This window comes from Mus caroli, chromosome 2 (genome assembly GCF_900094665.2).
Source record: "Mus caroli chromosome 2, CAROLI_EIJ_v1.1, whole genome shotgun sequence".
Lineage (NCBI taxonomy): Eukaryota > Metazoa > Chordata > Mammalia > Rodentia > Muridae > Mus > Mus caroli.
In genome coordinates this window covers 111,719,818-111,745,006 of record NC_034571.1, presented here as the reverse complement: position 1 = coordinate 111,745,006, position 25,189 = coordinate 111,719,818, and the positions used below count along the sequence as shown (strand labels likewise).

The 25,189-nt window shown below is 54.2% G+C and overlaps 1 protein-coding gene across 3 annotated transcripts; it reads right to left on the bottom strand.

Annotated features, from left to right (window-relative positions):
- Positions 1–11: 11 nt before the first annotated feature.
- Bahd1 (bromo adjacent homology domain containing 1) lies at positions 12–24,145 on the bottom strand. 3 transcript variants are annotated; one of them, XM_021156554.1, is made up of 7 exons: positions 22,681–22,823; positions 7,149–8,570; positions 4,941–5,323; positions 4,092–4,251; positions 3,616–3,692; positions 2,792–2,892; positions 12–2,153 (listed from the first exon to the last, which is right to left on the bottom strand). In XM_021156554.1, exons 2-7 carry the CDS (start codon positions 8,554–8,556, stop codon positions 2,027–2,029), a joined length of 2,256 nt encoding a protein of 751 aa, XP_021012213.1. In that variant the 5' UTR covers positions 8,557–8,570; positions 22,681–22,823; the 3' UTR covers positions 12–2,026. The 3 variants fall into 3 exon arrangements, with proteins under 3 accessions (XP_021012213.1, XP_021012211.1, XP_021012212.1); XM_021156552.2 differs by lacking the exon at positions 22,681–22,823 and adding an exon at positions 24,073–24,145 and having other exon boundaries at positions 26–2,153; XM_021156553.2 differs by lacking the exon at positions 22,681–22,823 and adding an exon at positions 24,073–24,145 and having other exon boundaries at positions 26–2,153; positions 2,792–2,883.
- Positions 24,146–25,189: the final 1,044 nt, after the last annotated feature.

Sequence of the window (25,189 nt, the reverse complement as noted above, 5' to 3'; positions counted from 1 at the left end):
ATAATTCTTTTCTAAATCAATACAATTTCTCAAATTTATTTATTTTTCTTAAAGAAGTACTTCTAATCTCTGTCAAAAGGGAGGTTAGGAAAGGTACCCCCTCCCTTGTAAACACTGAAATACAGATCTGGGAAACCAGGATCGACACACACAAAAAGTGCATTTTACAAAATATCAACTAAAATATATTTTACATGGATTATACTTCCATTGAAATTCTACCAGCTGCATTTTCATGTTCGAAAAAATATTTCCACATCTAAAGAGATTCCAAAAGCATTTAACATCTGGGCAGCAGCCCCCTGCCTCCTAGGAGGGCCTTATCTCCTCTCCTGTGGGTGAGGCTGGGCTCCTTGGTAGCACCCTAGAACGAGCAGGCTCCAAAGGGTCCATCTCCACTCTTGACAACTCGTTCCTTATGCCTTGCTCTTTCAGACTGATGACCTCCTCCAAAGAGCTTATTCCATGTGAAGTCTTCCCTTTGGGTTTGGGATAGGGCTTCCAAAACAACAACAAATTAACCTGTGAAGCCTTCAGGCCTACCCAGCCCAATTACCCATCAGGAACAGTTTATCTTCTACGGATCAGGGGGCCTGGACCTGGGGTTGCCGGGTCTTTGCCTTCAGGGTTCACTTCCACCTCCCAATGCAGCCTATGTCAGACTATCCTCACCCCAGTGCCGTGTCCCCTGACTGCTGGACCCGTGTCTCCCCTCTCTAGGGAGGACCCAGTGCCATCTTCCACAGTGTATGCCCCCCCCCCCCAACATGCCTGGGTGGCAAGTGGCCAGCGCTGGGCCCCAGGCACACCACACTTCCCTGCACTGCACCCTCCCTGAGCCCATGCTCCTCTTTGGTACAAACAAGGTACAAGTGACCAGGCTTCAGCCCCTCAGCCCAGGCCAGCGGGGGACTGAGCCTTCTGATCAATCACTGGTGGGGAGCATGAGGCTAGAACACTCTCTGGGCAACAGGAACGAACTGAAAATGCAGGGCCTAGCCCCTAGAGGAAGTGGCTGCAGCTCAGGTCTGTGGACTGATACAGTGTTGATTCTCACTGGGATGTAAATTAGTGCAATCTACGAAAGACTAGGGTAAGGGGTGGCAGGGCAAGAGGAGCCACAACTCTCCTTTGGTTTGATTTCAGGTGGGTGTGGCTTGAAGAGTAACGTGTGAAGTTCTGCAAGAGGTTTCCCAGAACCTCCAAGAATAAGGCAAGAGGAAAAATCTTCAGCGAATCAGGTAGCAATTTTCCTTGTCCCCTGCCCCCACCCTCTCTCCCAGACATGATAAACTCCATGTTGACCAGTATTCTGGGAAGCCAGACCTGCTGGGTGACCCTTAATGGCAAGCTGACATGAGGCTGACACCCATGGGTGGGCAGGGTCAACTTGTGCCAGCACCAGTGGCTACTGCAGTGGTAAAGGAAGAAAGCCAGGGATAAGCCTNGAGTCCAGGAAGAGGAAGTCAAAGCTCGGCTCTCTTATTCACTGGAACAAGCCAGAGCTGTGCTAGAATCTGCAGAGCCTGGTCCCAGGCTGACAGGGAAGCAGCGGGTCACAGTGGGTGAGGTAAAGCTGGCTCCTGCTCCCCTTGGAAGGCCTNGGGGAGGCTAGAAAAGGGCCTGGTAGGCCTGGTTCTGGAAGGACCTTACCCCTTCTACTTGTCCCTGCCCTTCCTTGGCCAGGTCCCTCAGGCCTGGCCCAACCTCAGGGAAGACGGAATCTTCAGGAGTCTCCACCCTGGGGTGCATAGAAGGGCACCCCAGGCCAAGCTGAGGGTTTAGATACCTTTCTCATATCCTGGCCTCCCTTTCTCCATAGGGCCCCTGCCCTCCCTCCCCCCAAAGAGAACCACAGGCCGGCAACCCATGGCCCCTAACCAAGTGCTGTGCTTCAAGCAGTGCCCCTGCCCCAGGCCCCACTCTCCCGAAGNCAGCCCCACTGTGAGCATCAAGAGGCTACTGGGGGTTCTTGAGGATGCGGCCATGGCGGAAGTCATAGACATGGCGGCAAACTAACACCAGGTCAGGGTCCGTGTCCTCTGGCACTGTGCCACCGGTGTGCTGGGGTGGAGTAGTCTGCAGATGGGGGCACCAGTGCTGTCTTCCGGCTGGGAAGGCCCTCACCCCGGCGCTTGGCCATGGCACAGAATCTGCAGTGACATACCACAACTACCTTTAGCATAGACACTTTCAAGGAAACCAATTTCTTCCCCACCCTAACACTGAGCTGGCACTGAGAGGTGACCCGCTTCTAATCTCACCCCCGAGGCTGTGTGCACTCTCTGCCAATTTCCAGTGACTTCAGCCCCTGGACACATATACTTTCCAGGGCTTTCTCTTTTAAATACTTCTCATCTTCCTAGATTTCTCTCGGAACAGCAGTGGGCCACAACATGACCATGAGGGCTGGGTTAAGCTGTGCTCTCTAGTTACCTCAGCAGGGGGTAATTCTGCTAATTAAAAAATAATCCTAGCCAGGTGTGGTGATACTCGTCTTTTATCCTAGCACTTGGGAGGCAGGGGCAGGAGGATCGCTCTGAGTTGGAGGCCAGCCTGATCTATAAAGTGAGTTCCAGGACAGCTAGGACCATCTGTCTCAACCAAACCAAACAAAACCACAACAACAAAGGTGTTAAAGGAAGGTTTTAGAGAGGAATACTCTGAGTCTGGAAGACTCTGGGCCTCGAGCAGAGTTATTTTCTTGAAACTCCATGCAGTTCCCCCAGATCACTCTAGCCGAATCGAATCTGAGGGATGAGGCCAGGTACTGGTGCAGAGTACTACCTACCTGCAGTACTCAGCAAAGGTTAGCACATAGCACTTCTCTTCAATGCAGGCCACACTGTTCTGGTCCTGATGTCTTGATGCAAAAACTTCATTCTGCAAAGGCTCAAGGAGAGACAGGAGCAGCTTAGTTGGTTATGGGAGCTAGAATGAGGCACCTAATTCTAGGAACGTGCTGGCTTTAGCCACCTTCAGCAAGCGAGGGAGTCAGTGTAGACTAAGTCTTGACCTGACTGCTCACGCCGGCCCTAAGAGAAAAGGAAACTGACCCCTTTCTCCCCCATGAAATGAAAGGTCCCACCGACGGGGCAGTGTGCTGGTGTATGCCTTTAATCCTAGTGGCAGTATCTCTGTGAGTTCAAGGCCAACTTGGTCCACCCTATCGAGTTCAGGTTAGCCAGAGCTATATGGTGAGACCCTGTCTCAAAAACAAAAAGCAAAGCAAAGCAAAACAAACAAACAAAACAAAAAAGAAAGAAAAAAAAAGAAAAGAAAAAGAAAAGCCCTTCAAAAGGGAAGGGAATGAAAGGTGTGCTCGGCCTGTCCTCAGCCTGAAGGGCCTCAGCTCTGAGAGTCTGCGTTTTGCAGGTACTAAAGGAGCTGGGTGAGCAAGCTACCTCACCATCCTGTGGTTAGAATCTAACTGCTAACTCCCATTTCAAAGCTCCTGGCCCTCAAGGGTCATTACTCCCATTTGGAACATAAGTTGAGACAGTGTTTGGGAGGCTAAACCCCAGGGGACTTGGCTGCCTGCTAGCTGTTCCCTCCCTATGTGTGTTTTAATGCCACAACCTCTTGTTCTGCCCCCTCCCCTGCCAGGCAGCTCACCTCATGCATGCTGGGGCTGCGGCCTCCCTGTAAGTGCTCAGGCCTGTAATACCACAGGAGGCTCATCATCAGTTCTCCTAGGGGACAAGAGAAGAGGTCACGGCTGGAGCTGGCCACCTGCCCTAGAGGTCTGTCCAACCCCTGCTACTGGCCCAATCCTGCAGGCTCTGGCCACCTGTGTCCTCTGACCAAGGCCAAGCATTCAGCAGCCTGGAATGCTGTTAGACATAGGGAGATGGGAAGAAGGCTCTGGCAGATGAGGTATGGGGCAAGTGCTCAGGCTCTGGTGGCTAACAGAGGGAGTGCACAGATTCAACCTCAAGTCACAAGGTCGCTACAGCCTCCACAGGAGACAGACCCCGGATGAAGGGTGGGCAGGCTCTGCCAAGAATGGTGGTCTTGTGCCAGGCAAAACTCTAGGCAGGGGCCAACTGAGGGCAGCTGTTCCTTTGGTTCCCAGTCTGAGGAACAGGTACCTGACTCAGGGTTCTCCCAGAGGGCAGAGATCTTGGCCACATAAGGTGTAGACGTCTTTCTTGGGCCTGACTTGAGGAGGACAGTGTCTCGGACCCGGATTGTCTCTCCATGTCGCTCGACTGCCTGGTAACTCTTTCGGATGGCAGGTTCTGGCTCATCCTGGGTGACAAACCAATGACACAAATAAGTCTTCAGTGCCACACTCAGAGTGAGAATGGAGGGAAGCAGGAAATAAAATCCACTCTCTTCATCAAGGCAGTCAAGTCTGTAAGCACAGCACAGGCTGGGTCGTCCTCCCCTAGCCAGGCTTCTGGGGAAAGGACTGAGGGTGGGGAACAAAGTGACTCTGGTGGCAATGTGGCTGGCTCTCTGAACATCTGCACTGATGGTGCAGTCTGAATCGGAACCCTTAATCATTTTAAGTGGCACAGCCTTGGTCAAGTTATCTAAGCCTCAGTTTCCTTCTCTATGGGAGAGACTATGGAGGGACAATTGACATATGGTAGTTGTGAGGACTACAGAGCACAGGGCATGCCAAGTGCTTAGCTCGCATGTCAAATTTCAGAAGTGCTCAATACATTTGGTTGATACTGCTTCTACCTCCCAGTGTTCCATCATCTAACTTTCTGGGTCTAGCCCAACTCCTCCAAAAGATCCCCATTTTAGTGTAGGGTAGAAAATGGACTGAACAGGGATAAGAATCTGAAGACTCAGGTCACTCAGAATAAATGACAAACAGAAACCAACAGGGCACATGGTTCAGGACTGGGAGAGGGGTGGGGGGGGACGGGGACGGGGGCGGGAAGTGCTGGGTCCCTGTCCTGTTCCAGCTAAGAGCTAACACTCACCAGGACATACACTGCCTTCTCACAGGCAGCACCTACAGGCACCCAGCCATTAGTGCGACGGCGCCGGCGGCGGCGAGGACGTGGGCGCTGGGCACGCGGCTGCTTGGGGTGGCTGGGCCTGCGGGCAGCCTTGCTCCTCACAGTGTGCCGGCAGCTGGAGCCTGTGCGCAGACCTGACTTGGAGCCACTCGGAGGCTTGGCGCTCTGAGGGCACGCCCGAGCTACTGTCTGGGGCTCCGAGATGGGCGTCTGAAGATGGGGGATAGGCTCTGCAGCAGGTGGCACACTGGGCACAGGGCATCCCAGGAGGGGGTGAGCAGGTGAGGCTGGGTGGCCAGCTTCTGGGAGAGGAAATTCCAATTGGCCGAGCGACCTGCAGCCTTCTAGAAAAAGAAGAGTGGGTCAAGGCAGGTAGGTAGGATTAGTGGTGACCCCTCTACGATCTGCTTTCAGGTCTCAAGCCTCACTTAGTTCCAAGGTGCAACTCAAAGGCCAGATGGGACAGGGCCCTTTCTCCATCTTGGAAACTGGGCTGCAGACACTCATGTGTCCCTTTCTAACTGGACCAAGTGACAGCAAAAACATCTTCAGTAGCTCTGACGTAAGCTTCTCTAGGGTTTTCACAGTACTAAGGAGCAGGGGGTTCTGGAGTCAGACAGACTGGAATATGAGTCCCACACCTACCACTTACCAGCCATGTGACCTCAGGCAAGTCACTCTGGCCCCTCTGAGAAATGTTAAGTAGTGCTTTCAAGTATGACGCAGAATTTCCTGACTGTTTTCCTTATTTACATATTAACTCATTTCACCCTTACAACATCCCTGAGGTAGGTACTATTACTACCACTTTACAATGAAGGAAACAGACAGAGCAGTCACTGGCTTATCCAATGGTCATGAGGAAAGGGGGGGGGGGCACATTTCAACTGAGGTAGTTTGGCTGAGTCTGCCTGATTACACACCTTTTGAGACCTGTGTGTTGAGCACTAAGAACAGCTCTCGGCACACAGTGCTTACTGGTGGTCCTTCCTTATCAGGGTGAGGGTCTAAGAAGAAAAGCCAGGAAGCAGCCTGCTCTTGTTTCTTAAGACTCCAGTTCATGCTAGAACCTGATATAACCAGTCTGGCCAGAGCCAAGTGGTCTATAAAGTTGTTTTATAGACCCCTACATGAAGGGGTGTGGGGAGAGGGAGGAAGTGAGGAGAGAAGGCCCAGCCCTCACCTCTCACACAGGGCAGACCTGCTGGTCAGGATGGCTTTAGACTCCTCATTCCTACCCAGAGGCTGGAGAAAGCAGCCTGCAGAGACCAGTGTGGACCACCTTTCCAGTCTAACACTGTTTGGGCTGGGCACGAACCATTCCGGTGTCTGAGCCCACTGTGACCACAGCAGAGAACACTGCTGCTCTCTTCTCGTATGCCCACCTACCCTGTCTACACACAACTATTCACACATGCCATGTCTGTGCACCTTGTCTTTTTCAAAGCCTGTATACTAAGCAAAACTCCCACTACCCCTGGTATAACTTCCTGAATCCATAACCTTCCTATGAAGGCTAAACTCAGCCAGCATGTAGACGGTCTGGACTCCTGGAACACGAAGAATGGCAGCTTTCCAAGGGGAGAGGGAAAGCCCAGGACAGAAGAAGGCTCACAGGAATGGCTTGGTTCACTCTAGTTTGATTCTTTCTCCCCCAGGACTGGGGGTTGAACCCCATGCATACACACTAAGCTGACATTCCTATCATGGCTAAGCCCCAAGCCTTTTTCTATTTTTGTTAGAGACGGGGTCTCTTTCTGTAACCCTAGCTGGCCTTGAAACGTGACTCAGCCTTCTACGTAGCTGAGCTTATAGACTTGTACCACAGGGCTTACAGAAGGCCCTAACTCCTGTGCCTAGGAGTCTAAGGGGAATTCCAATATGGGAGGAAACCCTCCTTGCCCTGTTCCATGGCGATGTTATTAACTTCCAAGCTGAGAAATTTCAATGACAGTCTAGGCAAAGCAGGCCCTAAGAGCTAACCATGGGACACTCCTGGGACTGTTCCTAGGCTGAGAACATTGTCTAAATGAGAAGAGACCTCCCTCCTCCAAGGTTCCTGCCTCCCAGGTAGTACCCAGACCCAACAGAGCCCCTGTCCAGAGCCTCCTGGGACACCATGTCTTAAACCCCCTCACCCAGCATACCATGTGTCCCCACAAGGCTTACCTGCAGTAAAAGGCATTTTGTAGGGGCAGCCACCACAGGTAGTGCCAATGTGTGTGAGAGACAGAGGCAACACTCCACAGATGCTGTAGCCATTCGCTCCAGTGTCCTCACTGGAGCAGTAGCGAGGTGCGCTCCAAGGAGGGTGCTGGAAAGGGACACCGGAGGGCACTGAGCTGGGGGCCATGAGCAGCCCCTCATTGGGGGCTGCCACTGGAGACAGCTTGCCTTCTGGGAGCATGGGGCAAGGGGAGTAAGCCCCACATTGCAGCCCATCTTGGCCACAGTACAGGTAGAAGCTGCCCAGCGCTGTGAGCTCAGGCCCGCCACATGGACCACTGTAGTCGGCTGGGTTGCCAGGCATTGGCAGCGGAGACAGCTGAGGCGCAGGGAAGGAGGGCTGATGCAGTTCCTGCTTGGGGGCAGGTGACTCCTCTCCTGGACGCCCAGGCTCTGGCTTCAGGGCTGCCTGCCCACCCATTAGCAGAGGCAGGTTGGGGCGCAACGGGTTCTCCAGAGCCTTGCCTGGGGCCTGGTGAGATGGCTGGGTGGGTGGCCCATGAGGAGGAGCAGACGGCCAACGCTCATCGGGCTGCTCTTGCCAGTTGGGAGGCCCTGTAGCCTCCCCAGAGCCAGCCCCTTGCCGAGCCTTGGGACAGTTCTTGCCGTTGACCTTCGGCCGCAGGATCCTGGGTGCCAGGGGCTCGGTGGAGCGCCCATCTGCTTCTGCTTGGGCACGAGAAGGTCGAAGAGGTAGCTCCCGCTCCTGGCTGAGTTTTAAGAAGGCAGCAGCGTTTAAGCTAGCCAGTCTTTTGGGAGCCGGGTCTCCATCTCGACGGGCACCTTCATCTGGGGCTAGATCTGGGGACAGGTCCCTACTTCCTTCTCCAAGATCTCCCAGCCTAGGTCGCTTCTTGGAGAAAGACCAGGACCCCGTGGCCCGGTCCCGGCTACGGTGAGGGTCCCCGCCTCTGCTACGGCGGGCACCTGCCAGGCTGCTGGTATCCTCCCTCTCCAGTAGCAGATTATTAAGGGCCTCTGCATTAAGGGAGGCGAGGCGCCGCTTGCGGGGCTGCACGAGACCAGCATCCTCACTGGACGAGGTCGGACTTGGGGGCTTGGGCAGGTCAGGGGGCAGCTCATCCGCCTCATCTGCGCTTCGAGGGCCAGCCACGTTTTCCAGGCGAGTCAGCAGCACTTTGCAGGCTTTGGGCTTCTCAGGAACCAGTGAACGTTTGCGCAATGGGTAGTTCTTGCGGCGTCCCGTAAGGTGCCCAGGGCTCTCAGGCATGCCCGGCTCCACGTCTTCAGTCCCCTGCTCCATATTGCTGTCTTCCATCTGCAGGGGCTCCCCTCGGCCAGTGGAGCCGGAACTCAGCATAGGAAGGGACTTCCTCCGAGTGTGTGTCATGGAATCCCTCCAAGCTGCAGGACAGAAGGCAGGCAATGAGAATACCTGGTCACTGCCCCCTCTTCCTCCACTGCGGCCCACGCACCCTCCCTCACCCAAAACGACTCTGGCTCACTTCACTCCTGCTCTTGTCCTCCAGCTTTAACAGTCAGACTCTCAGTAGCTGTTCAAGGACAGCTTCTCTCCTTCTAGCTTAGAGTTACCATGAATTAAGTCCCTGCCAGTCTGAGGAGTGCTGCAGGTAACAGTGCCAAGGCACAGGAGGAGCCAAAGTGACAACCAGACCTCTTCTTTCTCCCCACTAGACACTCAAGAAGAGGGGCTCTGAGAACACAGCCAGAACAGGGCTAGGTAGGAGGAGCATTTCAGAAACACGACCAAAGTACTAACTAACTCCTCCCTCAACCCTGGGCTTCTGAGACTAGCCACGGAAGAAAAAGAGACAGGCAGAGGTGTTGAGTCGGAGAACCTGCCTGCAGGGTAGGGGATGAGCAAATCCATTCTCTCATGATACTTCATGTGACACATAAAGCAGGAGGGCCATAACTGAATCTTTCTAGAAAAGTTCTAAGAAAGGGGAGGCCTGAGTGTGCCCTAGGAGGCAGCCCCCAATAATTTGGTTCAGATTCTTGGGAAAGGCAGCTCGGAGCGTCACTATCGGTAAAGATTATTAGGCTAGGATCAAAGCCAGCAAGGAGACAAACCATTGGTCCTTCTAAGGTTTGCCCTGTCCCACAGTTTTCCTTGATAGGCAAGACGTCAGGTAGTGGGCAGGGAGGGCGAGGGGGTTGCCCAGGAAGCCTGAGGATACCCAGGACCAGGCACGATCCTTAACTTGGGCTTTGTAGATGTCCCCTGTACACACGTGGGACAGACTGATCCCAAGCTCTAAGTGACAAAGGCCAGAAAGAGCTGCCTGAGCTGTGCACTGCACACTTGTACATGAAAACAATGCACAACTGCAGGGGTGAGGGAGGGTGGCCAGACTACAGAGCCGTTCACTTCCCATCTAGTCTCCAAAGCACAAAGGCTGCCAAGCGAGGTGCCAGACAGTGCATGCTCCTCCTCAGGCACCTCAGGAGCCTTCCCACCCTGCAGGCTAGGCTTTTCAGCTTAGTTTCCCCACTGCTGTCATTCATTCTGGGAGAAGTCCTTGATGGGCCGAGGCTTAGCCCTGAAAACCCAAGCCTGGGGATTTCCACGCTTTGCCAAGTTTTTCCCAGTTAGTTCTGTGGTCTTAGGCTAGTGGCGGGGCTCACTAGGTGCCTTCTCTGGACAGACACACTGCACTAGCATAGAAAGGAAGCTGAAAAAACTCAGCTGACAGGGCAGTGTAGACAACCCTCAAGGAGAAAGCACTGGGAAGACCAATGACCATGCATGAGGACCTGCCACTGTCCAAACCCAGGCCCCAGGGACATCATTCCTAAATGGCAGAGCTCCGAACAACCCCAGGCTCTGTGAGGCTCTCTTTTCTGCTTTGAATCAGTGACCTCCGTCCTGGCTGCTCAGCATACCCACCAGCACGTCCCTTTCACTCTCCAAAGCACCTGAGTGCACACAAGCCACGGACTCTTCTCCAACCAGGGTGCCCTGAGCCAGTGGTGGATCAGCAAAGAGCAAGCACCACCACCACAACCGTATCTATATTTCCGGGCAAAGCCAAGTCCTACGCCCCCATCCCCAGGAGCTTAGAGATGAAGGATGAGTGCTCAGACAATACAGCTAAGCATGGGCTGAAGCCCCTCAACAGGCCCCACGTTGCCAGAGCAGCTGGGCCTGGGAATGGCTGGGGGCCAAGGGTGAGGTCACCTGGTCCTGTGGCCTTTGAACACATGGATCCCAAGTACAGAGCGTAGGGGGGTGGGAAAGGGCACGAGGCTGAGTAGCATGGCTAGTGGAAGAGCTGTGGGTGGGGAGGAGCCCGGCTGGTCACACGGGTGTACTGACTGTACTCGGGTATCTGTCAGCACTCCCATCTTTCCCTCTTAGCACCCCTAAAGGTTCCAAGCAGAGTGGTGGGAAGAAAAAGTGTTGGCCACTTTCAGGAGGCTATCCCTAGACTGTGTACTCCAGGCAGAGATGGTTTCACTTTTATCCTCCCATTCAGGACTCAGAGCCTCTGCTCCTCCCTTTCCCCCCAGGGCTGGACATCAGGGAGCAAGTTCTGTTTTTAAGCCAAGCACAGGAGCCTCCTGCTAGCCTCCTCTGCATCTGCCAAACCTCCTGTCCCTGGCTAAAGGCTGCCAGGGCCATCAAAGCACATTGTGCAAGAACCTCCTCTTTCATGCGGTGCCTCAGTGGCTGTCTGTGGAGAGGCTGGGGTCTCTGCTGCCAGCTCCTGCTGCCCTTGGATACTAGAGAGTGTGTGTGAGTCATGTTCTGAGGCACCTGTGAGAACCTCAGCAGCAGCTTTTCCCTGCCTGGGGTGGGGCTGGGTGGAGGAGTCTGCAGCTTTGGGGGAGGGGGGACCTCCAACCTGAGGGAAGGAAATCCCAGGCTTGCAGTAGGCCTGACCCCCCATTCCAGGAGGACAGATGCTCTGGTGGCCCTCTCATTTACACTAATTCAACCAGGAACTTTCTACTGCTGNNGGGGGGGGGGGGGNGNGGGGGNGGGACAGATGGGGGACTTGAGCACTGCTCTTCTGCTCTCTGGAACAGCCTACCCCTGTACTACGATGCTGGCCCCTTGAGAGAAGGGCCTGGGAAGGAAGCCCCAGGGCGATTACCTTTTACTGAGCTGGTATCAAGCAAGCTCCCACTGGGGAAAACCAGTCTGACTGTCATCAGCTCTGAACAGCTGCCCTGAAGGACAGTGGCTGGCCAGAGGGCTTCTAGGTCAAAGACCCCACAAGTTGAATCCAAAATCCCCACCAAGGCTGTATACACCAAGGCTGGCAAGCCAGCGATTTCCACTCTAGGTACATCAAAGTCTCCACACAGAGGGGGATGTGAAGTGTAAGGACGAGTGAGTGGGGCCAGGCTTCGGTGTGACTCGGATCTGCCTGGGGCTAGCAGAAGCCATCCCCCCCCCCAAGCAGAAAAGCCAAGACATTCTGACTCTCGTGTACAGATCACCACACACTATCCCGATCAATAGAGGTAGTGCACACGAAAAGTGCTACGTGTCCAGCAAAGGAGGTCAGGGGCCTGGGCTGAGGTCACAATATGAATTACTCCCATAAACTAAGTCTGCTCCTGGGTAGGAAGAGATCCTTAGAGCTGACTCCTGCTCCCCTTACTACAGTGCCCCAGGTCTCAGCCTTAGGGCCAGAGCTGCTCCACCCCTGAAAGGAGTAACTGGTCAGGAACTGGCTTTCTGGAGTCTTCTTACAGGAGAAGAGCAGTAAGGAGCAAAGGCAGAGTCTCCCTCCCGCGAACCTGTGTGGTGGCACCGGGCAAACAGGCGCCTCTGCTGGGCCACCTATGGTAAAGCCATGTGAAGGCTGCTCCAAGACTGCTCGAACCTCTGGTCAAAGACAGCCAGCCCCAAGCGCCTACGGAAGGTAGCCCTGAGACTGGTACGCAACTCCACGGTAAAAGGCTTGTCTAACCAAGTATGAGGTCCTGGGTCCTACTTTCAACTTTTGTGAAACAAAACCTGGTTGTTTCCCAAATGCATACCTCACCTAAACGTCTCTGAACTGGACATTCCTTGTCTGAAATGCACATAGCAAACTAAACCTTACTTCCCAATGCTGACAAGGGTGGCAAGGCATTGTGGAGAACAGAAGCTTGCTTCCCTCTCCCTCCCAGCCACAGGAGAAGAGGCATCAATCATTAGTTCTCTCTAGCAGGAGCCAAGAGCAGCCTGAATTGACCATCCAAGCATCCAGCTTGCACTTGGAACTCTGCAGTTACTATTCTGCAAAGGACATCCAAATGTTCATCCTGAGGAAAGATAGGGACACTGTCTCTTCTCCCTTGTGAAGCCACTATGGGGTCAGTTGGGAGGAGGTGGGGCAGGCACAGGATGGGGTCAGAGTGGCAGGTGTTCTGCCCACAGTATCTGACTGAAGATCCACTGAAGGTACCCCCAAACCCTGCTAACCACCACCTGCTAGGAGAGCAGTGGCTCTGGCCACTAGCCCTGCCAACTTGGCCTCACTTGCTGCAGGTACTCAAGTCACCTTGCAACTGAGCTTAACTATAGAAACACACGGGCAGGAAAGACAGCATAGTGCACAGCCAAAGGAACGGGTCCCACCCATCTGGGCACTGGCAGGAGTCACATCTGCCATCCAGAGGCACCAATACTGTTGAGGCCCTGAAAGACCACACCTGCTCCTCACAGGTCACAGTGTGGCCTTTGGGTACCTAGAGACACAGAGAGAATATCTGCACAGCAAAGGTTCATGCCCACTCCCTACAGGCAGGATCTGGCTAGGCCAGCTCAGCTCAACCTCAAAACCAGGTCTGACTTTTGTCAATTCTGATGACCCCAGCATGAGAACCCACAGGCCAAAGCCAGCCAGCCCCCTTCCAGTAACTGTAAAGGCACACAGATCCACTGCTCGGGGAGGGGGGAGTCGGTGTGTGTGTGTGTGTGTGTGTGTGTGTGTGTGTGCCGATTCCCATGTCTGTTAGAGATCAAAGTTTAGGGTAATAACAACAGAAATGATTAAGCTCCTGGTGGTCGGAAACTGCCAAGCCTCAGTATTGAGGCAAAGACCCAACAGGCAGGGGCTGAAGAAGGGAGAAAGGACAGCAAGCACCTTTCCTACCTACTGTTCCCTACACAGAGAGCACTGTGCTTTAGTAATGTCTGTGTTCTGCTCCACGAAACTGACAAGTTAGGAGATAACCACACGCAGCACCAACTAGTCTCTAGGGGTTTTCTTTAAACATTTTTTTGGTATGTGCACATGTGTATGAGGGCATGCACCAACAGAACATGTGGTGGTCAGAGGACAGCTTGTGAGGGAGTTTGCTCTCTCCTGCTATGAGGGTTCTGAACACTGGACGCAAGACCATCAAGCCTGGCAGCAAATGCCTCCCTCCCACTCCCCAGCCACACTGTTGGCCTGAGGGGATTTGTTTAAAGGTCCAAGCCTCTACCTTATCCAATTTACCCTCCCCCGCTCTTCCAGGTGCTCCTGTGAGCACTCAGAGCATCCACTGCTCATACCCAGGCACCTCTTACAACTTTTGCCCCCAGTCAGCCCCACACAGCAGAGCTGAGACCTGATCAAGACTGGAAGAGTCTGAATTCCATGCCTTGCTTGGTTTACTTTTTAAAGCAAGACTTTGTTTTTAGGATTCAGAACATGTATCGAGTGCCAAATATCAATACACACATATACATACATACATACATGCACTTAATACAAGCCCATTCTTTTTTCCCCTTCATTTTTAAAAATTACCTTTTGTGTACTGAGTGCTTTGACTGCATTTGTGTACCATCTGTGTGTCTGGTACCCACCAAAGTCAGACCAGGGCATCAGATCCTCTGAGACTGGAGTCGAAAACACCTGTGAGTTACTATGCGGGTGCTAGGAATCAAACCTGGTCTGAGCCACCTCTCCAGTCTTAGCTCATTCTCCCCCCACCCCCAAGTACCAGGCTAAGGGATGGAAATAAAGCTTGAAAGACAGAAACTAAGCATGGGCGTGGGCATGGGCTAGCGGGATGCAGGGGAGCCTGGGAGGAGGGCCAGCATGAGAAGGCAGTGATGGGGAGCCCCAGTGCGGGCTTAGAGGTCTGCAGAAGGCACTTCTGACTCATCAACTGAGGGCCAGGTGTGTTGAGAGAACAAAAGCCCAGCAGGGAAGGCAGTGCTAGCCATCCCTACGTACCAGGATGCAAGAAGACAACAGGCAGAATAAACTTTCCCTAGATTCTGCCTGGTGGGTTCCTAGGTGGGGGTAAAGATCTCCAGACCAGGATCCCTAAAACCCCACTAATATAAGCCACACTGCCCAGGCGGGGTTAGCAGAAGCAAACTTATGCTTGAGGCACAACCCACTGCTCTGAGCAGCTGTTTGGAGACAGGAAGAGGGACAGTGCTTCCCATATCTCAATAACTAAGGAGAAAACCTTATATTACTGATGCAGCACTCCTTATTAAGAGTCCATAGCTTACCAATCTGTTCTCTGAGCCTGTTCAGGAGTAGCAAATTATGTGTACTGGTCCAGCCGCCAGGACACTGCTCTGGATGGACCTCAGAGGGAAAGCACTGCCTTGCCTAACATTTGCAAATCCCCAGCATCAGTTAAAAAAAAACGGGGGGGAGGGGGGATTTTAAGCCAGGCTCAGCGTTTCCAGTCAGCCTGGGTAAGACAGGGAGACCCCAGATGCTTGCTAGCTACCTCCAGGTCCTGAAGAGAAGTGACCCACCAAATTAGGAGGAGAGTCTGCCCGAGACCTTCCCAACAAAGAACCTCCTGAACAAGGCGCTTGCTCTCTCTCTCTCTCTCTCTCTCTCTCTCTCTCTCTCTCTCTCTCACACACACACACACACACACACACACACACACACATCCCAGGGCCAAGCCTTCCAAACATTCCACCAAGGGAGGGAGTCACAAGGCAGGCTGCAATGCTACCTCAACAGGTTGCAAGCCTGGGGGAGGGTTGGGTAGAATCCGACTTCCCCACTAAAATCCCAACCACAAGGCTTTCCCTGCTGCTGGCTTACTGGCTTGACTCACAAAAGGTTGAAAACCTCTTATTCAAAATGCTAGGATGGGTTAACTACTTTAGATTTCTGGGTATTTTTTTCCCAGTCCATTTTGGAAAACGTACATACACATACTTTACCAGGTACACACATCTGGAATCCCAGAAACAAAAATATGCTCCCGAACAGCTTTTGAAGCAATCCAAGGACTTCACACGCCTAGATTAGGGATCCCATGCCTTCAACGTTCCCCCTCGGTCCACTGTGAGAGAGAGTCCACTGTGCCTATTCAAATTCACATTCATATATTAATTTGTATTTATTCAACTCTTTCACCACCATTCCTTTTTCTCTCCCAATTTGCCCTAGGTGCCTCATGGGAAAAAGTTCTACTTGTTACCTCCCACCAACCATTAATGATTAAGTGCACACACATTTATGACAAAGAATGCCTGAGATAGGCTGGGAGTTAAAGTTCAGGGCCTGCCCGAGGTGGCAGTGAGGTGGCAGTGATGGGTTTGGTCCCCAGCACTGTACACCACCAGGCAGGGTGACGCATACAGCTTTATCCCAGCATTCTGGAGGGGGGAGCAGGAGAATCACAAGTTCAAAGTCATCTTTGGCTATGGTAAATGTGAGGCCTGCCTGGCTGCATGAGAGATCCTGTCTCTCAAAACAAAATAAGCAATAAATCCAGAAAAGATAGCAAGGTGGACTCAGCAGTAAAGAGCCAGAGTAAAGGCCCGTCCTCCAAGATACCTAAGAGAGCAGAGAGCTTGGTTCCCCAGAGCCTCCTACTCTATCAGGAATAATGCTCTTCTGTATTCTGGGTACCCAGTACCACCTAGCACATGACAATCACTGCATCTATCCTCGCAACAGCCTAGGGAAAAGTTGTTTGCTAACATCACATCTTCGGCAGATGGAAACAGATACAAAAAGTTCATAAAAAGAAAAAAAGAAGCCGGGCGGTGGTGGCGCACGCCTTTAATTCCAGCACTTGGGAGGCAGAGGCAGGCGGATTTCTGAGTTTGAGGCCAGCCTGGTCTACAAAGTGAGTTCCAGGACAGCCAGGGCTACACAAAGAAACCCTGTCTCAAAAAAACCAAAAGAGGAGGAGGTATGGAATTGGTTGGGGGTGCTCTGCAGGTAAAGGCACATACTGCCAAGGTTGATGTTCTGAGTACACATCACACACACACACACACACACACCCACACACACACACCCCTCCCTCCATCCTCCCACCTCACCTCTTAGTACTATGATAAGCAAGGGCACAGGCAGGGTGCCCAGGCACGGCTCAGAGCCCTGACTTCTATGCTGTTACCTGGCTGCCATTCTCTAGAGCCTGGGTCACAGCCCAATATAAAAGTTTTTCTTGAATTTTCAGTTTAAAGAACTGTTTGTACAGACAGATGTGTTTGCTCACACATCTGTAATCCTAGCATTCAAGGTGAACAGAAGGATGGAGAGTTCTAGGTAGACCGGACTATACAGGATCCTGTCTCAATACAAACCAACCAACCAACAAGCAAGCAAACAGTTGGCTCAAAGTTCTAAAGAAACTCGTACAAGCATTTCTGAAACAAACCCATTTTATTACCTAGAAAGTTGTGAGTGTTCCAGAGAGACGGAATTTTACAGTAAGTCCAGAGCACCAACGCCAGTCTATAGGCCTGAAGGAAATCCCTTCCTCTGGCTTATATTGCAGTGGAGACTGAGGGTGGCCTATCCTGGTGCAGACACCCACCTTAACTTACAGACAGAGCAATTGCTCCTGGCTTCCTTTCTTGAGAGCAGACAATCTCTAGTACTTTCGATTTTCTCTAAAAGATCATTTCCTCTCCATAGAATTCTTTTTTTCTACATTCAGTGGAAAGCAAAGCAAGTGACACCAAGCCAGGGTTGGGAAGCTCCCAGCTGACCTTGATGGCAGCGCTACTGTGGTCCTGCACGTCAGGATCTCAGGGCATCAAGCGGCACCCCGATCAGCACCCCGATAAGAACTATCCTAAGAACACACTTCTGAACCACCTGGCCACACAGAAAGCTGATCAATAAATTGTGTTGTCCCCAAACATTCTGGACAAGTGACTACATTTGAAGGGCCCGTTCCTCTCTCCTGCAGCAGGAAGAGGTAGAGGCAGAAACTAGATACATTCCTTTACTCCGGGCTAGGGAATCAACATATCTGTCCTTCCCAAATCTCACAGAGAAGGAACAAAGGCAAGAGAAAATAATTACACCCAAGTAAGTCTTTAGCTAGTCCTGATATTATTAACTATGAAAAGCCACCTGCCTTTTCATTCAAGGAACTTAAGTTCTGATAGTTGGGAAGTTACCAACTCATAAAGCCAGAGCTAGAGACAAACTCTCATTCTCCCTGGCAGGTCAGCCTGAAGAGGACCCTCCACAATGCGTCAGGTAAGTGACAATCCTTGCTGGTATTACACACTGTGCCAAGAGAAATGTAGTACACTACCCCAGGACAGTGACTACACTCTGGGTCCTGTTCTCCAAACCCAGCGTCCCCTCAAACCCAGGGTCCCCTCACCCCCAGCTCTCTCACCAAGATGCCTGGGATAGATACCCAGACCCGTACTGGGACCCCAGGAGCTGGCAGCCCTGAGCAGGATGTTTGAAGCCCATTGCTTCTTCTACTTCTTTTAGCCATCTTATACCTCATTAGCAGGCAAAACCAGGGCTAGACATACAAACATAATGAAGTTGACATTCAAACCAGTCCATTTTATTCCAGCTATGCGCCTCCCATAAAAGCTAGGCAGGATCTCATCACCTAAGACCTCCCAGGCCTGACATGGAAGATTTAAGCAGCCCGAGGGGTCACTGGGTGTCGGGAGCCTTTGCTACTAGTTTTCATAAGCTCTGGACCGCACATGCTATTTCCCATCTTTTTGAGAGCTCAAAGACAGGGTGTTGGCCCATCAAGACAAGGCCAAGCCCACAAAGCTAGAGAGCACTGCTGGCTGCATCAGAACCAAAGTCCCTCCAAAGTCACAAAGGCACAAAGGAAGCAAGCCTTGCCAGACTGTGCTAGCAAGCGCCCGCCTGCCCGTAACTGCTTGGGTCGGGGTAGTGGTGCTTATGTGAAATGCTTCCCCATTGAGAGATGCTGCTTTGTTTATACCCTCCACAACCCATTCATAAAAAGGAGGCCCTTTAATGTCGGGACTGTTCATATAATGCTCCATAAACCCGGAAGCTTGGGCTGGCAGCTTTGGTTCAACACAGGCTACTTTTCAGCTCTGGGGATTTTCCCCCTCTTTGGATTTTTTTTCTCCTCCTTAGTGACTCACCTTGTGACAGGGCACTGAGGCAGATGATGTTGCCTGAGCAAGGCCAAAAGGAACAAAAGTAGATAAAATGAAAACATTATAAGTCCTCTTAGATGCTAAGATGGAGAGGTGGGAAGAAATGAAAATAGCCAATTTTTCACTGAACTCCAATTTCAAGCAGGTATGCTAGGTTGAATTTCTTTTGGGTCTACTGAAATTTCCTTCTTGACTGCTACCCAATTCACGCCTCTAAACACGGAGCGTAAGGAGGCACTTCCTCTATCTCTGCAGAAGAGAGAAGAGAAGGGCTCTTTCTGGATTGTAATTTGCATCATGGTTGAATAAATTAAAAGGTTGTTTCCTCTTCTGATGGTTCTAGAGTTGCTGGCTCCAAGAGGGGCAAAATTTGCTCATGGTGAGGAAACTTGGGCAATGTCCCTGAAGGGAAAGGTCTGTGTCCCAGGATGCATGCTGCAGACAGCACAGGCAGATGAGGAGAGCACTCAGGAGAGGCTTTCTGAGGTGGCTTTTCTGTTACAGTAAAAGAGAAGTAGGATTTTTTTTTTCTTTCTTAATTGACAGGGGAGAGGTCTGCATTGCCATGGCAACTGTGAGGGGTGGCCTTTCCGATTGGAAGGTAAACGCTGGTTCATTAATCATCAAACTGGGGCACAACTGAAAGGTTTGGGGAAAGAGGATGGGTGCAGGGGTACGTCTGTTTCTTCACTACCTAGTTCCAAACCAGTCATCAGTCTTCTCCCACGTCCCCCATGGTGTAGGCTTGATCGTCAATACACCAACTTCTAAGGCAGTTGGAATGACAGCATTTCTTCCCCAAAGCTCTACCTTGGGACAGACATAGTCCCTGAAGTCAGTAAAAACACTTAATATAAAAGGAACCGTACAAATCCCATCCACAGGGCTGATCCAGGGTTATTTGTCAGGGGTTCTCCGAATAGCGTTTTCTCCCTCACTGACGCCCAGGCGGGAAGAGGTAAAGCATATGGTAGCATAGACAACAAGTAAACTGCCAACACACAGCAGAGCTGGGTACAGCAAGAGACTGGCCCAGTGGGGACAACGGGAGGACAGGACCACAGCCCCTTTCTAACTCCTGTCTGTGTGGTGTCTGTCATGTGAACAATCTTCAGCAGCAGATGGATCAGAAACAGCAGTTAAACATGCCCATGGCCAGAGCCTTACAGACACGCCCTATTTATACACCTTTCACAGAAAAGGTCAGAGACCTCCAAGGATTGCATCCATACTGAGCATTTCTAGAAGAGTCAAAGGTTCCCCTCCATCCACACTGAATTCCACATCACACAACACTGAGAGGAAGACTAGACTACACACAGACACACACGTTTAACTCATTACTTCAATCCCTAAGGACCTTCCAATCTACAAAGCATTTGAGAAGATACCATGTTAGACAATCCATTTTCACAAGCTCAGTGGTCTGAGCAATGCCAAGACAAAGACAAGTGGGAGAGAAGGAAGGGGTAGGAGCTGGGTGCGAAGGGCAGGACAGACAAAAGTGCTCAGCAGGACTAGCAAATAGCCTTAGGGACACTGCCTAGGGTCAGACTGCAGCAAAAAGAAGCCAGCACAATTGAGTAAGAAACTGACACGTGGAAGGGGTGCTTCGGAAGAAAGATCTGGTAGCTAGCTGTGTACAGACTGGACCAGAAGAGCCAGAGGAAGCAGGAGGAAACTGACCTGGGAACATGGCAACAGAGAGGGAAGGAGGGAGGGAGACACCAAAAAGAACAAACCAACCCCAGCAATGGTAGTGCACACCAGGAGGCAGAGAAGAGACTTGCTGCCAGTCCCAGGCTAGCCTCCCGTTCTAGAGCGGTAAGAGGAACAGGAGAGAAACAAGGGAGGGGAGGGGCAGAAAGAGATGGCTAGCAAAACCATCTCGGTTAATGGCTCAACTCCCCAGGGCCAGCCCTCCCAAACACTCATCTGACAGACAAGCATCTCCTGCCAGATTAAACCCCTGCCACAGAGGGAAATGTTATTTTGGCAATTTCCACCTTCCAGCAGCCAAACCAGGTCACCCTTCTGACTGCCACCAAAAGAAATCACATACAATGCAACCCCAGCAAAAGGAAAGATTCTCCAGCCTTCTCTGGATTTTAGACATACAATTAAACTCTCTCAAACAAACTTCAGTCTCTTGTGTGAGGTTAATACCCCCTTTCCCCACAAGCCTCAACTCCACCCAAGCTGGGGTCCAGACTCTCCTGGGGAGAGAGCCTGGGTGCTATGAATGAAGTCCATACCCTGTTCCTGCTCCTTTGGCAGACAGCAGCTTTCTCACCGTGGGCTTAGAGCCAGACACAGCCGAGTGCTGCTCTCGACCAGTCCCACTGGTGTGCCACTCCAACCCAGATTTTTCTCAGCAAAAGGCCATGTTCTCAGCTGTTATCAGCCAGAGACTCCTCTCTTCCTGTTCCCAACTTAATCACATGAGGAGGGGCACCGGAGCCGAGTGGATTTTCTCAAACAGCATACAGCCTAGAGCTGCTCACCCGCTGGGGTTAGCGCTCACAGCTCACAGCTTAAGCCAGAGATTCCAAAGTGTCCTAGGACAGTGGTGTCCCCAAGAAATGTGGTCCCTCTGAGGCTTTCCTTGGCGGTGGAAGATTATGGAGGTAGAAGATGGGGAGAAACGTGTCAGGTGGTACAAAAGAAAGCTGGAAACCTTATTTTATGTCATCAAATTTCTGCCTCAATTTATGGACTCAGCTTTATCATGTCCCTATGTGGGTACCTTCTTGCCCAAGGAAAACGGCTACAGCAATAGTGAAGGCATCGCCAAGTACAGTGGGTGTGTGTGTTGGGGGGTGGGGTCCCTTAGTCCCAATCCAAGTAGCCGTCTGTGCTCTTAAGACTGCCGACAATGGGCCACTAGGAGACATCCCAGGTGGAGTTAAACCTCTACCGAGAGGCAGACTTGCTAAAAGCCTCACTGCTAGCAGGCTCCGCTCGCCTCTGTGAGTCCACCAGCCCATTCGCCACCGGCCAGGGCACTCGGTGCGCACACCCCTCAACCCTGCCCCTCCGCCTTGGCTAAGTCGACCCCACTCTTCCCGGAGCCGCGAGGATATCTGCGGCTACAGACCAGAGCCAGTGCCGCAGCTCCTCCCGGTGGACGCCCCGGCCCCCGCAGTCCCCAGGGCAGAGTCCGGCCCCGTGCCCGCCCCTTGGGGTGGGTGCCCCGGACTCGCTCCCCTCCCCGATACCACTACCTGCGCCCGCTCGGGCGCCGCCTTTGTCCGGCTCTTCACCGCCGAGCGGGCCCCTTGGGCCCGACCTGACCCGGTCCCCGGCCCCAGAGGAGAGGCGGCGGGACTGGCAGGGCACAACCAGGCCAGGCCTGGAGCACCGGGTCCCGCTGTCACTTGGAGGCGGTCTGACAACTTCGATTCCCCCCGCCCCACCTCGGACTCGGCCGCCGCCCCGCACGGTCCCCACAGGGCCTCCCGCGGCCCACACTCGCTGTTCGAACCGGTCCCCTTCCGTCTTCGGCGCCTCCCTTCCTTCAGCCCGACCCGATCGAGTCCACACTACCCCTCGCCCTGACGCGGCCCCCATCCCCATCCCCCCTTCGGCAATTGCCGGTCAGCTCCCAACCCGGGAGGGCGCCCCCCACCCCGAGAGGGCGCTCCCGCGGCGACGCCCCCAGCCGCGGCCCCTAGCCTCGGGGACCACGATGGGGGAGGGGGCTTGGCGGGGGCCTTGCCGCCCGCGCACTCGGAGGCAAGCCGGCTCCGCCGCGGCGAGGAAGCACCCCGCGTCCTCCCGCCCTCCGTAGCCCGGGACGCCCGCGCCGCCGCCGCCCGGCCAAGCTGCCACCCTGCGGCCGCCACCCACCCCGCCCCCGGCCTGCGAGGCGGGCGCCCCCCGGGGGCTGTCACCTCGAGGCGCGCAGTGCTCCCCGATGGCGGGACCGCAGCGCCGGACCCGGGGGAGGGAGGCGGCGCGCGCGGGCGGGCAGGCAGCCGCACCTGCTTCTTGTCGTCCGTCCGTCCCTTCCCGGGGCTGGCGGGGGCGGCGGCGCGGCGCGCTCGGCGGGGCGCGCTGACGGGCGGCCGGTCCTCTCCGTTTTGCTAGTCCGCCTACCTAGCTCGCTCGCTCTCGCTCGTTCGCCCTCCCCTTCCCCCTCCTGGATCCCGGCTCCTAGCTCACCGGGACGAGAGGCGCGGACGGCGCGGCTTTGGGCGCCCGCAGGCCCTGGCCGGGCTGGAATCCGGCGGCTGGAACCCCCCGGGGGCGCTCAATTCCCGGGCTCCACGCTGCTGCGTCAGCGCCTCCTCCTGGGGGCCGGGGCCGGGCGGGCGGAGCGGGGGCCGCGTTCGGGCGGGGCCGTCGGGGGGGGGGGGGGGGGCCTGGCCGGGGGGGGGGGGCGGCGGGGGGGGGGGGGGGGGGGGGGGGGGGGGGGGGGGGGGGGGGGGGGGGGGGGGGGCGCGCCTGGCCGGGGCGGGCGGACGGCTAGGGCCGGACGGGCGGGGCAGGCGGCCGGACGGGCGAGCAGCGGGGGCCGGGCTCCGGGATCCGCTACGCCGCTCGCGGTTCCCCCACAAACTCCCCGAGAGCGGAGCCTCCGCCGCCCTCCTTCCTGCTTCCTCGTCCTCAGCCAATCAGCGGCGCGCCCCTCGGCAAGCTCCGCCAATCAGCCGCCCCGCCCTGCGCTGGCCCCGCCAGCCAATCCGGCCCTCGGCTCCCCCTCCCGGTCTCCAACCAATCAGAATCGTGGGTCGGTCGTCCCGACGCAGGGGGCAGCACGAGGCGGCCGGGGGAGGCGGTGCGGGGAGTGGTGGGGCCTGGGGGGAGGGGTACGGTGCCAAGGGTGGTGGCGGGGGATGATTTTCTTTGCCGGCTTCTTGTATTTTCTCCTGGTTTTTGGAGCCTGAGCCAGTATCCCATGGTGACCTGACCCTGAGCCCCAGCACCTCACTGCAGACCCCCACCCTGAAAAATCTTAGCGCGCCCCCGCCCTGACCATCACCCTCTACATCCCTCTTCCCTTGTAACCTCTCCAGCACTGGCTACAGTAAACTGAGGGTCGAGGGGGCACCTCACCCTCAGGCTGCTGCCCCCATGGCAAAGCTTCGGGAAGACCAACCGAAAAATTCAAGCAAGAACAACACCCCCTTTCCTCCTGAAAGGGCCCCAGACTCGCGCGAAAGGGCCCCGACTCCTGAGAAGCCCCTCCCGCCCTTGCCTCATCTTTCCGACTTCCCTGCTTGCCACGTCTCCTTTCCTTCCTAGCAAGGTCGGTCCTGGCTCGGTAACCCCTCACCCGCATCTCTTTTTCCTCTTTCTGCCCTTCACCTAACGCCCCCCACCCCAGTTCCCAATTCGCCCTCTTTCAGAAGCCAAGTGTGGAACCCTCATCCATTTCCAGCTGACAGCAGAGCCTGGTCTGTGAGTCCTTGACACCCACACACCCTCTTCCACCACCGCGGGGAACATCAGAGCTCTCCGGGGGAGAGGGAAAGGGGCGGGCAGCCCAACAGGCGCGGCTGGACACACTCCTTCGCGTCCCCAAGCCAGGGTAGAACTAGTGCAGACACTTACCTAGCTTCCCCATAGTCGCCTTATGCTATGGCTCCGTCTCTCACACCCACAGACGTGCTTTTCCAAGCCTGAGCACGCTCTCGGGGTCAGCTGGGTGGGTGGGCACAGCAGGCTGAGGTCATACGAAGGGGTGGGAAGTCCCTGGGAGGTGCGGGAAGGGGCTGTGTCCTGGACACCTTGTAGCGCCAGAGCCAGCCCAGGACTTCACTTCAAGGAGCTGTAATGTGCACACAGTAGGTTCTTGAGAAATACCGAGTCCACCCCTGAACAAAGCCTCATTCCCAATTCAGGCGGGGGAGGGGCGCTTTGGGAGGTAAAGGAGCAGGAGCAAAAAAGGGTAGTGTCAAGTCACCCGAGCCTGGGAGCAGCCGGGGAGGGGCTGGGCCCTGGAACGCCTAGGGCAGAGAAGCGCCCAGAGTGCTGAGGAAGCCTGGTTAGTAAGCAGGAAAAATCGAGCCTCGGAGAGTGACTTAGGGGCTCCTCCTGCGCTCTATACAGTTCCCCACCTTTCGCACTGACCCGGGCAGCTTTTAAGGTAACTAGGGCTGCCAGCCTCTGTGGCTGGGCAATAGCAAGAGAGAGAGAGAGAGAGAGAGAGAGAGAGAGAGAGAGAGAGAGAGAGAGAGAGAATGAGAATGAGAATTCATTTACCTCCCCCGGGGTCTCCCAGGCTGCCTAGCTAGTCTACAGGACACGATTTACCAAGGCCGTACTAAAATCGTGGTACGCCAACTTCTCAAAGGGCCAAAGTCTCTTAGTACCTCTGTCCTTCTACTTCCCATCCTTAGGGAAGGCAAAATCCCAAACCTCGGAAAGTAGGGCACTGAAGGACTTCTCCCTTCACTGAGCCTCCCAAGGCAAAGGTGCTCTGCAGTGCTCCCCAACACTTACAGGCCAGCTGTACTTCCCATCTCACAAAATTAGCCCCTCTCCTCAGCCAAGTCCATTACCGTGTCTCATGGTAGACCCCGGTCCTCAAATTGGGAGTAGAGGGTATCTCTGGCCACTTAAGTGAGCAAGGCAGGAGAGCAGACTCTGATGATAGGGGTGGGGTGGTTTGAGAATGTGAGGATCAAGAAAAAATTTAACTGGTCACAGGGAAAGAAACTTAAACGGC

Excerpts from the sequence above, each read along its gene's own strand:
- Bahd1 (XM_021156552.2), bottom strand. Across the intron at positions 5,324-7,148 it reads CAAAATGCCTTTTACTGCAG|AAGGCTGCAGGTCGCTCGGC; the intron begins GTAAGCCTTGTG and ends TTCTTTTTCTAG. Across the intron at positions 2,893-3,615 it reads GCAGCCCCAGCATGCATGAG|CCTTTGCAGAATGAAGTTTT; the intron begins GTGAGCTGCCTG and ends TCTCTCCTTGAG.